Consider the following 16,167-nt stretch of genomic DNA (forward strand, 5'->3'; position numbering starts at 1 on the left):
GTAGAGCTATCTAATGGTATATCAGATATATTTTTAAACCGACCACTAATGCTACATTTTTTACCATGAACACGAAGCTTTTTACAAAAAATTTTAACTTTCCAGTTATTTTTTAGCCATACTATGTTCATCGGGCAACCATCCTATATTTCATTTGTGACTTCTGGATTTTTCCACGTTCCAAGAAAAAGAATTCAAACTTTACATGCAATTTTAGTGGCTTTTGCCGGTGCCAAAAGCACCCAAAGTATTCAAATATTTGAAATATTGGTTATTTTGGCAGTCACATCATCTTCACTGTCTTGCCATACACACCATTTGAATGACTGGATCGTGCAATGTGCCATAGAAAAAAAATGTTTGATTGATGCCTTCTGGCTCAGCTGGGCAAGAACAAGACATTTTTGACAAAATGCTAGAAAATTTTTGGGAAGAAAAATGAATGGGGAAAATGACTTTTGAACTTCCACAAACACATAGAAATTTTTTCAGCTATATCTGTGACAATCGAAAAAGATCTGGTTGATTTGGCATGGAATGACCCTGTTGCGAGTTCATACATAGGGTTTGCATTTTGTAAACTTGACAAAATTCACTCAAGAATTCCGAGTCCGTTCTGCTGCAGTACGCTCTTAGTGTTTCTGAAGACGCAATAAATTTGGTGAAACCAAATTTTCAATGGACAGAAAATAATTGTCACCTGAAGCGGCCAAGGTGTGCAAAGGAACGTTGCTGTGCATGCACGACATAACTGGTGAAAAACACTAGCTTCTTTGTATTTGCACAGGGTGTGTCTCAAGGGTCCGAGTTCAAGAACAGGCCGTTGCAGTGGGCATGGTTCAAAGAGCCATCACGGACAGCTTCTACGAGTGATTCCGCATCAGCCTCAAACCTGACTCAGGATGACTTGGCAGCAGATGATGAGGTTAGATTCCTCAACTGTTTCCACATATTTCCCAGGAGGCAGGTTTTTATTGTACCAAACATCAAGACGAGCAGGTGCCTCCTGGTTTCTCAGACTTCCTTTACATGCATGAATAGAATGCACACAGTGCAGGTGATGGTAACATTCCAGTCCTACAGACGGTGCGGTAATGCAGTTTGCGCATCAGTTCGAAGTGGGCAGATAATGAAGCTTATATCGTTCATTGCTTTATCATGCCTCCGTGTTTCAGACTCTGTTTATGTACAGTCGACTCTCACTACAACGGACCTTGATAATCCAACAAAAAATGACCGTTTTATCCAAAGTCCGTAATATTCGAGACACCTCACTTCCAAAACTTTCGTCGTGATGTCTAGCAACTTTATTGCAAACAGTGAGTGACGAACGTCCAAATTTAAAAAATAAACAAAAAAGTCGCAGTTTCACCCAAAAGGCGAAGCATCGATTGCGATAGCAAATTAAGCAAGATAAGCGCGGCAGCAGCAGCTGTCTCTCGCTTCAACGCAAACTAAATGTCAAAAGCAGAGCACATACGAAGCTACCAATGCTGGGCGCATTTTGTGCACATTGCAGATCGCTTTAAAGATGAGGCCCGCGCAGGCGCACACTTTGTTCACATCGCAGATCGCTTTGAAGGTGCGACGACCGTGCAGCCGTGCCGTTAACAGCAGCCACTTCTGTGCCTCGTGCACAAAAGATGGTGTGCTTCCGCCCCGCTATCTTCCCTCCCTGGCATGCAAGATACTGTGCCACGATCGTTGGCTGACCCTCGCAAGTCAATTGCCAGCCCACGTCGACACGGAAAAAGTTCGTTTTGTACGCCCGATTTTCACAAAAATTGTCGCTAATCTCATACGCTGTAGCCCATAGTCCGTTGTAGTGCAGTCTGTTAAAAGTGAACTTCGTTGCATTAATAAAATAAGTAGAACAAATTAAGTTTGAAATATAGTCCGTTATATCCGAAAGTCTGTACGGGTCTGTTGTAACGAGCGTGGACTGTATATGCATTAGGCTGTAAGTATACCTGGTTGCATTGGCCTAATTGTGGTCGGTTACACTTTATTTCGATAGAATGTTCTCCTGTTACAGTTGACTGACATCGACCCTGATGGGACTGACGGTATTGGCCAAATTATCTGCTGCGTCAAATTAAGCTATAGGCTTAGAATGAAAATATGCCGATACACAGTGTTGATTCATTTAGCAGTGCTTACCCAATTGTTACACACCCTCACATCTAATGTGCCCCCACTTTGTATGTGTTCAAAGTAGAAAACTAACACAAAAATGACATCAGAGCTCCTAAACAAAGTAGAAACAATATGTGCATTCAACTGTAACATGCCTCCAAATCTGGCAATAAGAGAAAGCTGGAACTCACAAAGTTTACCTTCACAGAATAGATTTATTTACATCTGTATTTATCGTCGTAACTCTCAGAGAGCACTTAAACGGCTGTTTATGAATCACAACATCTCCTCTGTGCGGTCCATTGTGTGTTTGATATTCTGCATTTCTCCAACGACTCTGCAACAATCACAAACGTGATGGTTCCTCTTGGCTAGACTAACCACTTCGCTAGTTCATCCTACGATGCATGCAATTCTCTGGAACAGCAAAAACGTGTGATGTGACTCATTGCCGCTAGCCTAGAATGTAAAATAAGTTATCTTAGAATGAGTCTTCATAACCTAAGACTGAAACCGGCATGTTGTCACCATTATGCATTAAGAGTCGTCATCTTTTGATGGCAATGACACTGGCTCTGACAGCAGGCTATTGCGAATGCGGTTTTTGGTTTTGTTATCTGATTGCACCACGTGGGTAATTCTTGGACCAATTTTATTGGAAAAAAAAGCATGCATTATGATTGGGTACGTAGTCTAATTATTCATTGTGAGCTACCGTTTTCGCTTGAATATTTTTTATGGTAGGCCGAAAATAGGTGTTTGCAGCAGGAGATGGTGTATGTTTGACGAATTCACTGTCCTCTAAGCTCTGCCAATACAGGAGTGTCGCTAAAGGGGTTGCAGGTGGGGTCACCACTGGGGTCAGGTGTGTGAATGTATGCTGACCAGTAAAGTTTGAATTATACGGAAAAAGCCAATTTTAGAATCGATGTAATGAAAGTTTGGGCCCATTGAAATGTATGGTGACCGGTCTGTATTTCTGCCTGTCTGTGTCACCCTCAGTAAAAAAAAAAAAAAAAGAAAAAAAGTAGGTGTGACATAAAATCATAGCTGCCTGCAGTAAAAAAATAAAGCATTGCAGGATTATTAGTGCAGCTCCTGGCTTCTGGGTATAAACAAAATTACTGCCACCGATGTGCACCATGTGCATTCCCCTACATGCAGCTGTGGGGGAGCCACCTTGGTTAGGTTGGGATGAAACTACAACACCACTATTAAAGGCAATTTTTTTCAGTGAAAAAGAAATGCTTATATGTATTTGGCAAATATCACTGGTGTTGAATGTTTTATTGATTTCTGATATGTAGTGTTGCCCCTGGATAGCGGAGAAGATGGCAGCTCACAGAAATATTTTAATAGGCTCGCACAGTAATGCCTTGCTAATTTATATCTCTTGGGACCGCATTGAAGTATTGAAGCCTTACTGTGAGAACATTGGCACAGAGCTCAGATCTTTTGATAGCAACAGGAAAGCAGGTGTCCAACGCCATTGTCCACTGCCTTTTTCTGATAATTGCTGGTGCAATAAGTGAGGGCACTAATCTGTGCTGTAAAACCCAGCAAGTGTTGTTGGGCCCTAATTCTTAGGACATGAATGCTGGCTTTTGCGTGTAATGGCCGGATCCAGAGGTGTGGGAACTAACTGATGCAGTTAGCAGTATGGACAACTTACAAGCACAGCATCATCCATGAGTGCATGCATCACAGAATTGATCTACCGCATGCAAAAGCTGCTGTCATGCATGTCATGACATGCATGACATGATTTATGATGCATGTCATTATGCATGTCATGATTTTATGATACAAAACTATGTAGTAGTCTACTGCAGTGTAACGCTAAAGATTAGATTGCTTTGTATTGTGCCAGCAATATTGTAATCGGAAAATGTCACAATGTTGCTGACTGCAATATAAATGCGTGTTCGCGCACCTCCCAAGCTCCTGTCATTGCCAAAAGACCATGCAAGGCATATGCAATTCGTAGATTCGGAATCCGGGCTGGTGGTAATGGCACAACAGCATCCCCGCCCTCAGATAAGGCGCCGGGAAGACTAGCTGCCTCCACGTGGCTCGGATGCCAGGCGCGCACGTTCGTCAGGCTCGTCCAAGTTCACGTCCAGTGTCGGGACGCCAGGTAACTTCACGTGCCCAGGTCCGACTTGCCAGGACAGGAGCTCTGCTCACCGCGTTGTCGCCAAGGCACCTCGACCAGCTCCGCTCGGGTAGTTCCTAAGCCCTTGCTTCTCGCCACTGGTCCCGGTTGGTCGTTCTGCAGCTTGCAAAACCGACCGGCATAAGGCAACACCCAACACGAACTAGTGCCCTCTGTCTCCCGTCAAACACCAGACAAGGCCATAATCCAAATGAACCTAACTGAATTGCTATCCCTCTTTTTGCTCCCACTGCAACAAGAGGCAGGTGTACGATCTGGTACACAAGGCTCAAACAACCATTTTTCAAATGAACAACACACCAAAATATCAGGAACAATTAATAATCAGCAATAATAATGACAAATAGAATGGTCCCCTTGAAATCACTTGGACCGAAAACACACTGCTGAGGAAGCAAGTGAGGTCATTCATTTTTCCCGGTGATATTTTTGCGGAATCAGAAGCTGCGTATATTTGCGACCCTGCTTATCCGTGTAGCGGCGGTGCAATAAGCCAGATTCCTCGTAAAATGAAACCCTCTTTTTTTTCACTCCCCGTTTGACGCTCTTCCTCAGATCGGCTAGTGAACAGTCTTGCTGTTGCTCGCGAATCAGAGTTTCCCTTTCAACTGCAGCCTGCTCCTGCCAGCTGGCGGAAACCGGAGCGAGTGTGGAGCCCGCGTCGCCTAACTGCGGCGTTGCGTCCATATCGCGGCTAGCACTGCATGTGTCACTCCCACTCACTTCCAGAACACGCTCGCCCAGGCCGGCCTGCGAGCTCTGCCTCTCCCGTGCCTGCTCGCCACTTAAGTTACCTTGATTGGTCCGTGTGCCGCACCGCTGTTCGCTCACCGATGCAAAGTCAAGTTCCCTCGACAGCGGGCGCGCTTTGGATCGCGTGAGGGCCATGTACGCCACTTCGCCAAAGAATGATTTGCCCTGATCCTTCAGCAGCTGCTCTGAGCTATTTGAGAAGAGGTAGGAAAAGTGCTCCGGGAGGGCAGCAGACACAGCGGCTTCTGTGTTAAGTTTCCCAAACTCTCCTTCAATGATAACCGTTGCGATCGGTAAACAGACACTCTCCTCCTCGGCCACTTGCCGTATCCTAGCGCACTCTCCCGTAAAATCACTCGAGGAGACGAAAGACGGGTGAATAACGTTCATAGTTGCTGCAGAGTCCCGAAGTGCACGGCACTTCTTACCGTTTACCTTAATTTCCTGCACATATGGCTCCAATAGTCGTATGTTTTTGCGAGTTTGCTGTATCGTTGCGAAAGCAATTTTCTCTGGGCAGCTCGCAGCGATGTGCCCTTGCTTTTTGCAATTGTAGCAGGTTAACGGTTTCCGTTTTTCAAAAGAACGCGTCGTATCGTTTCGCTGTTCGGGACCATCGTTATCATTCTGAGATGCATTCTGTCCTTCCCTTACAGTTTCCTTGGTAAGGGACTTGTCTTCCCGAAACTCGCGACGCGTGTTTTGCTTTCGTTCTTCGGGCTTCCCGGAAAACCCATCTCTCCTATCTGCTTTTTCTACGTGCACTGCCTTGCTGTGCAAGCTGCGGCGGGTGTAATACTCTTCCGCTAACTCTGCTGCCTTGTTTAGCTTAACCTCCTTAGCCTATCTTGCAGCCAGAGCCTGACATCCTCATCAATGCAATGGTAGAACTGCTCCAACACGATGCATTCGACGATTTTGTCGCGGTCGTCGTAAACCTCTTCGCCCTTCAGCCATTCCACCAGGTCGGCTTTTAGACGAAACGCGAAGTCAACATTCGACTCCTTGCCCTTTTTTGCATACCGGAACCTCTGCCGGAAAGCTTCGGGCGACAATTTGTACTTCCGCAGTAGCGCTTCCTTCACATCACTGTAGCTCTCAAACGCCTCTTTCGATATGCAAGTTATTATGTCTGATGCCTCCCCAGGAAGCAACGCTAACAGATTCTGTGCCCAGAGGGATCGCTCAATGCTATTCCGTTCGCACACGTGCTCAAATTTCACGAGGTATTTGGCCATATCCTCTCCGACGACAAAGGGTGAAAGTTGATCGCGTATTCTTGGAACGTTAGAAGTGAGACGAGGCGCCGGCGAGCTATTTCGGGTTTCCAACTCTTTCATTTTAAGCTCGTGCTCACGTCGCTCCCTCTCTTTCCTTTCCTCCTCGCAACGTTCCTTCTCCCTCTTTTCCTCCTCGCGACATTCCTTTTCTTTCCTTTCCTCCCTTTCCCGACGTTCATTGATATCCGCCCAGGCCTCTTCGGCTTCCTCAGCCGTTACGTCCCCAGTCCTCATGACCTCAAGGATCGCATTCTTTCTTTTGGTTGAGCCCAACTCAATGCCCAACTCCTCACAAATTTGGAGAGTTCCTTGACCTTGTACTTCTCCATCGTTCACACTGTCCTCCTGCTGTTTACCCTTTTTGAATATCCTATCGTTCACACTGTCCTCCTGCTGTTTACCTTTTTTGAATATACCTGCCGTACGCTACTATAACGCTACTAGTAAGACATCCGCAAGTGTTTCACACACTGCCCTGTTTACCCCCTCAGCATCCCCTGGTTTTCAAAACACTCTCACTAGGCTTGAAACACACAAGGTTAACACAATGCAACACCAAATCCTTCCCTAGGCTACTATAACCTGTGTCAGAGAAAGTCTGGTGTTTGAGGTAAACTTCAGGCACTCACCGCGCCGAGGTAGCCGATGCCGGTCAATCCCGTAGCTGCCATCCACTGTTACGACATCCCACCGCTGCCACCACTGTTACGACTTTGCACCGCTGCCACCGCTATTCCGACTTTGAGGTGGTCCCGTAGCACTCATCACCCGTTTCGTGATGGAGCGTTGGTAGCGAAGACTCCGAGTCAGGCGTCGGTGAGAATAACAAAAGGGACTTTATGCACTATATACAGGTCATTATACAGGACATGAAGGGATCGGCACTGGGGCCGAGAGCTCACAGCAAACGCGACTGTTACCGCACGGCGACGTCCGGCGAAAACGCGTGACACATCTCACTCCAGTCGAGAGCGGCACTGGCTCCCGGTGGGTCGGCGGATCCGGTTTTCCAGGCGGCGCGTCGCGGTTTATAAGCCCCGAGAAACCATTGTCACTCAAACGGCCCAATACAAAGCCAGCACTTGACGGTCGTCCGAGAGGTCCAACCAGCGACCGCGCTGGCCACCCGGTTCAATGTTCGCGCGCGCGGTGACCTCCAGGAAAAGGAGGTGCGGCGCCGGGCTGTCTGGCACTTGGTGGCACGTTTGGACATGTTGCTCGCCGATACTTCTCCGCAGGACACCGCTGCCTGACGGCTCAGCACCTTGACTTGTCAAGGGAGAATTAGGGCGCTGTGCCTTTCGGCGCAGCTCCGGGTTTGTCCAAAGGGCGCTCACAGGATAAATTCTGCATCTTGTAGATTCGGAATCCGGGCTGGTGGTAATGGCACAACAGTGTCAATTATTTTATGCTGGTGCTGTGGTACACAGGCTTTTGCTCCTGACTGTACATGTTATATATAGTGTGATGTGTATTTATAGTGTCTTGTTATTGTGTGTCGTTAATTAAAGAGAAGGACTAGTTCGTGAATGTTCATGATGTGGATTAGGCAAAGGACAAACAAGTCCTACATTTTTTCTGGTTTTTGTCATCGAAAGTTCCCCAGTGTTGCATTTGTGGTCATTTAGAACCATAATCTGGATCTCATCACTATGGTGTCTTATGGTTTGGGTGTACATAGCTTTGGGACAATAGATTCCATCAAATATTACTAGCAGTACAGAACATACTGCGAGGAACACACCCACATTATTCAGGCATGGTGCATGGCCATTATCACCATCACCTTGGCTTACTACTGTATAGCAGTGCAGCATACATAACACATACTGCATAACAGTGATTCCGTATAACTTCACTTGAACAAACTTTCATGGACCTTGGTAATGTTATCACTCATACTCATATCAAGTGCACATATGCTCGTCCAAGTAAAAACATTTGAGCAGCAATACCTTGGTTTGGGCGAATTGGTTCATTTTTCACAAAAACGCACTTAAGACAAAGACGAAAGGAACACATAAGACAGTCCTGTCGTACATGTTCCTTTCATCTTTGTCTTTAGCGCAATTTTATGAAAACTTTCATTTGAGCAAGTCCTGCACGGTTGGTCAAATGTAAATGTTTCACATTTACATTTTGCTGATCACTTGCATTTACATTCACATTTACAAGCGAGCATTTTTGTTTATAAGTGGCAGCGTGCATTTACATTGTACACTGCCACATTTTAAGCGTAATGTTGTCAATTGAACCAGAACTGTGTATGCCTATGTTTGGGCAGACAGTATTTTGTCACTAATTTGCTCCATTGTGTCTGCAGTCAAACCTGGCCTTGGAAGAAGACCTTCTTCTTGTGGACGATGAAGAGGAGGAAGACAGCGAAGCTCGCTCCTGGCGACGATGATGGCCTCACCTTCACCTGTCATCCTTCTTATTTTTTTTTTTTTTTCTATTGTGACGCTTATTGTCAACTTTCTTGCGCGCTCCATTTATAATGTATTTCTGTACATATTGTGGCCTGTATGTCACTTTTTTTTTTTAACAATCTTGTGCATACGAAATAGTACACCCAAACATGCCACAACACAACATGGTGAAAGCAGAGCTTTGTTTTCATTTTTCTTTTGTTTGTGACTCGCATATTCGTAGATGTTGCTAGTTTCACCGTCTCTTTTTTCCCATTTGTACTTGACGCCACCGTTCCATCCTTAGTTGTCTGCATTCTTGCATGGGATTCACTTAGGCAACTTTGGCTTCCCATGCAGTTTTCGGCGAACTCTGTGGGCCAGTTCCAAACCCAATGCTACCGTTTTGTAGCATCTTAGTTATTAATGAGAGAATGCTTACCTTGGATCTGGTTTTAAGTTTATCGCACCTTCATGCAACATTAACCTCTTCAATTTCTTTCTTTTCTGCTTCAAAAAAAAAAAAAAAGCTTTTTTGGTTAATGTGCTAAGGTTCGAAACAGTCTTTTTCTCTTCCACTTTTTATTTTGAATATATATAACTTGGTTACAGAGCTCTAGACTCATTTTCATGCTAGTCGGCTTTGCGCCATTTTGACGTGATGGAAGGCAGTGACGTTGTTTGTTTAGGTCAGCTAGTGCATTTGCCCTAGCATGGTGGTTATCATACTGTGCTTTAGGATCTTTTTTTTTTCCCAGTTCTGCTGAATATGTATTCAGTGCCTTCAAGCGACAATTTTCGCTCTGCTGTTCAATTGATTGTCTTGGCCCAATCTTGGCTGTTTTTTTCCTCCTTTACTCTTTTCACAATGAGTTCTTCTTACTTTTTTTTCTTGCTTGGCAAGGTGTGTAAATAGTTTTTTCCGTAAAATAAAATTGCAACCAGTATGCAACACGTTACACATGCAACAGAGACACAGGATGCATGGTATGGATCTTGCAACTGCAAAAAAGGCAGACAAAAAAAAAAGAGAGAGAGAGAAAAAGAGAAGTGCTGAAAAAAAGAAAAAGAAAAGTGGAATAGCCAAATTTGTCACCTTTTTGCCAGTTTTTTATGGGTCCACACAGAAAAAAAAAAAGAAAGAAAACAAAACTGCTGTTGCGGCGGGGCTTCGATTACCAACACTGTTCTCCGTCCGTACCCTCAAACTTTCAATCCAAGCACCAGAAACAGAAGACAGGAAGTTTGGATTCAGAAGCCAAAAGATAAAGATTGACATGGTTTGGAGCTGCGATGGACAGCATGGTATTGTAAGTATAGCACATTCAAAAAGCACACAAGCTAATTTTTGTAGTTGTGTTTCAGGGTGAAATGGCATCCCATGGAAGTCGCAACACGAAGTATTTTGGTGCACTTTAACAAGGGTAAGTGACTTTTCCTGCTCATATCTCATGCAAGCATTAGCATTAAAGTGGTGTCTAATGGCACTTTTTTTTTTGTGATATGATGTGAAAGAATTTCTTTGTGTGGGATGTACTTTCGTGTACAAATGGAAAGTGAGAAAGTTAGCTACAACTAGAATGTATTTTCTCATTTCAGTTTTCTCCACTAGCCTTGGTATTGGCATGATTTTGGCTTGTACACTTTGTTTGAGGCTTATGCTCTCTTGTGCAGCCAGACACATAACACCATGAAATAGCAACCTTAAATTTTTACTCAAGAAGTTTTCTACTTTATGTCTTCTGATTTATGCTTGTGCTTAGTGGTGCTGTAAGGTCAACTTCTGGGATCAACAAAAAAGCACATTGCTCACTGAAACTTCCTTCTATAGCCAATCTGGGAGCACCTGGCACAGCAACAAGTGGTACTGCAGCTGGACTCATGTATATACTCATGTAACGGCCACAGGTTTATTTCTTTTTTTATGAGATTCGGGGTGAAAAATTAGGGTGCAGCCCCTACTCTCAGAGAAAAATACTTTTTTTTTCCCGTAAATATTTTCGATGGTACTTGCCTTTATTGAACTAAGTACTCGCTTGTACTGGCTCTGGCTGTTCTTGGCTATTCCCGTAGCATGTCTCCTGCCGGCTGGAATAAATGGCGACGGCAGTGTCTCTGTAACAACCGCTAAATCTTGGAGTCTGTGCTTTTCCTTCCTGGAGGCACCCAAAAGCTCGGCATGACTGACTTGTTTTGCCGACAATTAAAGAAAAGAAGCTTCAGAATTCTTGCACCATACAACAGATAACTCTGCCAACCTTCTCAATAATCAGGGGTGTAGCTTATATACGAATAATTTTTAAATATTATTTGGGGGGAATTTTTTTTACAAAGTTCTGGGTGCAGCTTTTACACGGGTGTGGCCATTGCACGAGTATATACGGTAGGTAGTTAATGTATGCATCAGTGCAATAGCCTTGCTTTGTAGAGGTACAAAGCACTTGTGCTGTTTTTCCATCATCCCTTGTACTTTAGTGCTGGTCTCAAAGCGCACTATATATCTATGGTGCAACTTACAGGTGTACAATATGTGCTGCCAACTTTCATTTACATGAACAGACACTTGTTATTAAAAGACCAGCCAGTTTGCGTTTTACAGCATGGTGATGTATACTGATCCACAGAGAATTTTGAACAAAATTGAATCCTGCAACGGTGAATTGGCAGCCCTTAAAAAGGAGGGATGCGAGTTTAAATATTTTCTGTATATTATGGCCAATTATGATGAAAATGCACAGACTTTATTCATTAGTTTTTCATGCCGATTTCAAATATGTGACAATTTTGCTTGTAGATCCATTAGTTCAGGAGATAGATAAAGCTACGACTCTTGTTTCTGGAGACAGTAGGAAAGAACTGCTCAGCAGAAATCTAATATTTTGGGGTAGGTAGATATAGTAGAACATTATTGATACGATTTCCCGGTGCCAACGTTGACAATCTAGAACACAAGAAAATGACCCAATACAGGTATGCGTTTTTACCGGTTCATGCGTTCCAGGAAGACAATCTTTCGGCACCAACATTCAGTAGATCGCCAAACTGCAATTGTATGATACATTCTCCAGCCGCGACATCCCATGCAAACAAGAGAAAAGGTGCGAGGCGAGCACGATCGAGAACAGTAGCCACCCGCCGCAGTGGCTTCCCCACAATAGTTGCCCGCCGGTCTCACGTGAAAACATCTGCGCGCACACAAGTTTCCTATTCTGGTACCAGAGATTCTCCTCCCGGGTCGTTGCACACTGCATTCACGGCTATCGCCGCCAGCCCTATTGCAATAAGCATATTCACCTATCTGTTTCACAGTGTGTGGGCCATAGGTGCCACTGGAAGCGTACTGCACGCCTTTTAACAGGTGATAACCCAAACGCACGGCCGTTCCCTGCTGCAGGCAGCACAAAGGGAGGGTCATGTATCGCTATGGTGGCGTTGTTGCGCACCAGCTCAATTTCGTTTATATTTCCTGTTGCAGTCTTAAAACAGTATGCAGTAGGAAAACGACAATGTGCATCTCGAGGTTACACCAGCTTGGCGCACTTCGTGCCACAACATTTTAGTGCCGAGTGGGCATGTCAAAACTTCCCACAAAAATGCTCCGTTTGAAGCAGCTGCTGACCCAAGCTGAATTCGAGGAGCACGAACGTAAGTTTGCCCCAAGCCGCAAAAACAACGCGTCTTGGTCCCCACGTGTCCCACCAGCTCTGTACGCGTCAGCGTTTCATGCTGAAATGATTCGCGCAACACTTCTGATTACTTTGATGACAACTGCACTTGAGTCTGCAAATTATTTTGTGAGTTCAGATCGCATGTTTTCCCGGTCAGCAAGTTTTTTTCTCTCATTTTTTCTTCAAAATGTATGAACAAGGTTTTACTGTACTAGAATATGCAGTATATGCAGTGCTTGAAGCAGTTTTCAAATCAAATAATGATTAGTCATTCTGCAGAAGATGATCAGAGTTCAGTGTCTGTACCATGACTATTGAGAAGAAAAAAAAAAATCGAATCTTGAAAGTATATGGGCACAACATTACAGTTTTGCTCCCAGCACTATCTGATTACTGATTGAACTTTATGTTAACGAAATGTTACAGTTTCGCCCAAAAGCAAAGCATCGATTGCAATAACAAATTATTAGACAGCGACACAAAGTAATAAAAGTAGCTTTATTGGCCGCATAAGCTTGTAAATATTCGCTTACTAACTGAACTAACAAGCATGCTGTCGCACATGCATAGACAAACATGAACACGCCTTACTCAATGTGTTCTCTTCCTCCTTGCCTTTCTCCCTTGTGCGCAGGAGGTCGAACCACCATCCTTCTCGGCTTACCCTCACACGCTTTCACGTGCACCGATAGCGTATGGCGCGCAGCTGCGATGTTACCACACTTGGACTTTATAATGAACAGCAGGGCAACGCCGACGACAGCTGCAGATATGCACCAGGAGTGTCCATATAGTTGTTATCACAATAAAAACAATAATGGCTCTAGCTGTTCTAGATCATGGGATATCACTCCAACAATTAGTAAATTGACCAAAAAAACATGTTTTGTGAAAAAGTGCTTTTTCAGTGTCAACTTCAGCTCAGATTCAACTCGTATATGTAGCACAACATGATATTTCAGGTAAAATAGTGGCCTTACAAGTAAAATTTAAATTATGGGGTTTTACGTGCCAAAACCACTTTGATTATGAGGCACGCGGTAGTGGGGGACTCCGGAAATTTAGACTACCTGGGGTTCTTCAACGTGCATCTAAATGTTCTTATAAGTATAAAATTATATTGTATACATGTACAGAGAGAGTAGCTGTATAATTTTGTGCCATTTTTTTTGTTTTTAGAACCCAGTCACCCTTATGTTAACCAAACCTTATGTAATCAAGAGGCCTACAAAACATTGTCTGGTCGAGCAAAAGCATCAGTTATACAACAGATTACTGGCCAATTTCAAAAAAATTGCAGCAGATCCAATGAGTTGGAATCTATATACAGCGAAGCTTTGTTTGAGTGCATAAAGAGTCGAAACACAAGTATGCATGCACGTATACACAAAAATTATACCGAGCCTTTGTTTAAGTGGAATTGTTGACTACTACCGAGTACGAGGGACACGTTGAACACATGAGGGTTTTGGAGCCAGCATGCACATACATACGAAATGCAATTCAAATCCACTCTATCCGCAAGAACCGTTTATTTCCTCATTACCATGCAGCCGTGGATTCCTGAAGGCAAGCTTTCTGGTTCTTTTCTTCTTTCCCCCACACCGCCGGTGGTGGCGCAGATGCAAGCTCCATCTGGTGGTGCTGCAAGGCACCCAGCGGCGCGCTCAGCGTGTGTGCTCCGTTGATTGGTTGGCCTATTCAGCAAGGTAGCAGCCAGGCTGCAGCTCCCACGGTCATGAAACACAGCGAGGTTCGCAAAAAAAAGCTTCGCTTTTAAAACAAAGCTTGACGTTGCAGAGTCGACAGACGTCCACAAATTTGCGAATGCAGTTTGTGAACAAGAAGCCAGCTGTGGTATACAACTTGATGACGGTCTGAAGCAAACTTATTCTGTTGGTGTATGAGTGAATACCACTCACACACCGTGAAATTTGAACTTGCTTTACCACTGGACAAGAACAGCTTCAGCACGGACGTGATGTTGCAGCAATGCACATTTGCCATTCAACATTTCTCGCTATTGCAGTTGCTGCTGTTATGATTTAAATACCAGAATCTCATCACCTTCTCCAAGTTTGAAATTCTGTGCTGTATATTTGATTTTGTAAGAGAGGTGACCCACTGTCATGTTCTGCTGGTGAGCACAAGGTCACAGATTTGAATCTCAGCTGCTGTGGTCATATTTTAATGGGAATGGAATGCAAGAGTGCTCATGCGTCAAGCATACTGATTTTGTACAAACGTACCGAGTCATTAAGTGCTACGCGTAAAGCCTGTAATTTATTAAACGTTTTTAAAAATGTACATCGCTGCCGATCGCACTACACCGCTCAGTGGGATTTTCAGCCGCCCCTACCCATATGAGTTAAATCACCCAATTGACGTCAGTAGGGCGAGCTATCCAATTGACTGCCCGGGGCGCATCATTGATAATTTTTCCACCTTTATGGTGAACAAATGATGTTCGTAATAGTTGGAATGTTAGTTAATTTGCTTCTATAGAAAGGAAGTAGCAGAAAGAGAATGCACAAGAACAATTTCACTACACTTAAGCACCTCCGGCACACAGCAAGCGTCGTCTGCTTGTGTTACAACATGCTCCATTTTGACGAGAGCTCCGTGGTCAGAGTCGGTCTGTCTTTTCGCGAGCACTATAATTCGAATTTGTTGCATTGTGGACTGCAAACATAGCGACTGGCAATATGTCAAGCTGAGGCATGTCCCTCTGCAAGGCAGCAGACGAGCGAACTGGCTGCAGCACCAGGATTTGCGTGTTTACGGCCGTCACTTCACACTGGAAGATTACTAACGCAATAGCGTTTCGCGAGTCCGGTATTAGGGTAAATGCAAGCGCAAGGGAACAGGGCCTGGCGGTTTGACCGCGTCGTTCACGGGATGAGCAGAAGCGCAGATGTGAATGGTCTGCACGATGCAGCCACCTGGTGGCACAGAGCTCAATCGCACACAGTAGCAGCAACGAAATGTATTCTTTGCTGCTGGCGTAAATTTTTCGCAGAAGTGTAATCATTAACACATTGTTTTTGTAAATGTTTAAGATGTTTTACACTTGGTTAGAGCGATATTAGCTCTTTGTTTGGCTGGTTAAGCTCTGCGCCAATGGGTGGCTGGACCGTGGATACCGATCAGGTACGTCTACGCTAAAGTTCCTTCATCAGTTTGAGTTTATGCCTCCACCGTTCCGTCGAAATTCGCAGCTCGCTTGTGGTTACCGGAATACCAGACACGTTCGGCGCTGCGACAGAATGCTCGCAACGCACGCTCTCGCTTGGGGTCAACTGCCAAGCAGCTGGCGGAGAGTTTGGAGAGGCTTCGTGCACTCGCTCCTAGAGAACCAGAAGTCAACACGACGTGCCATCATGATGCAGAGCCAGTGAAGGCGGAGCTTAGCCCCGATCACTCGGCGAACGAGTTGAGTAGAAAATACATGACCGTGGAGGAGGGTAACTTGTAATCGTCTGTAGCTCTCTTAATATGAGATGCATCACACAAATTGTGGCGCGAATGATTAACTTTGCCTCTACCCTACGCGTCTACAAAATTTGTCCAAACCATTTCAGGGGCCCTTTAAAGAATAGCAGTTGGTCAAAATTCATTCAGAGCCTTACACTTTGCTTCAGCAAACATTTGCATCCACTTTTTCTCGGTGTTTGACCACCTTGTTTTCGAGTTGCAGATGGCATCTTTTACCCTTCTGTTGGTTTCTTGAACTCAAGCATGGTGCT

The 16,167-nt window shown here is 44.5% G+C and overlaps 1 protein-coding gene across 1 annotated transcript in view; it reads left to right on the forward strand.

Annotated features, from left to right (window-relative positions):
• Positions 1-9,905, forward strand: part of LOC140217324 (RNA-binding protein 26-like) — a 29,200-nt gene extending 19,295 nt beyond the window's left edge. Inside the window, exons 7-8 of the mRNA XM_072287795.1 lie at positions 788-925; positions 8,669-9,905. Coding sequence (XP_072143896.1) covers positions 788-925; positions 8,669-8,752 — 222 coding nt within the window. The 3' untranslated portion in view covers positions 8,753-9,905. The remainder of the gene's footprint in view (positions 1-787; positions 926-8,668) is intronic.
• The last annotated feature ends 6,262 nt before the right edge of the window (positions 9,906-16,167 follow it).

Source organism: Dermacentor andersoni, chromosome 4, assembly GCF_023375885.2.
Source record: "Dermacentor andersoni chromosome 4, qqDerAnde1_hic_scaffold, whole genome shotgun sequence".
NCBI lineage: Eukaryota > Metazoa > Arthropoda > Arachnida > Ixodida > Ixodidae > Dermacentor > Dermacentor andersoni.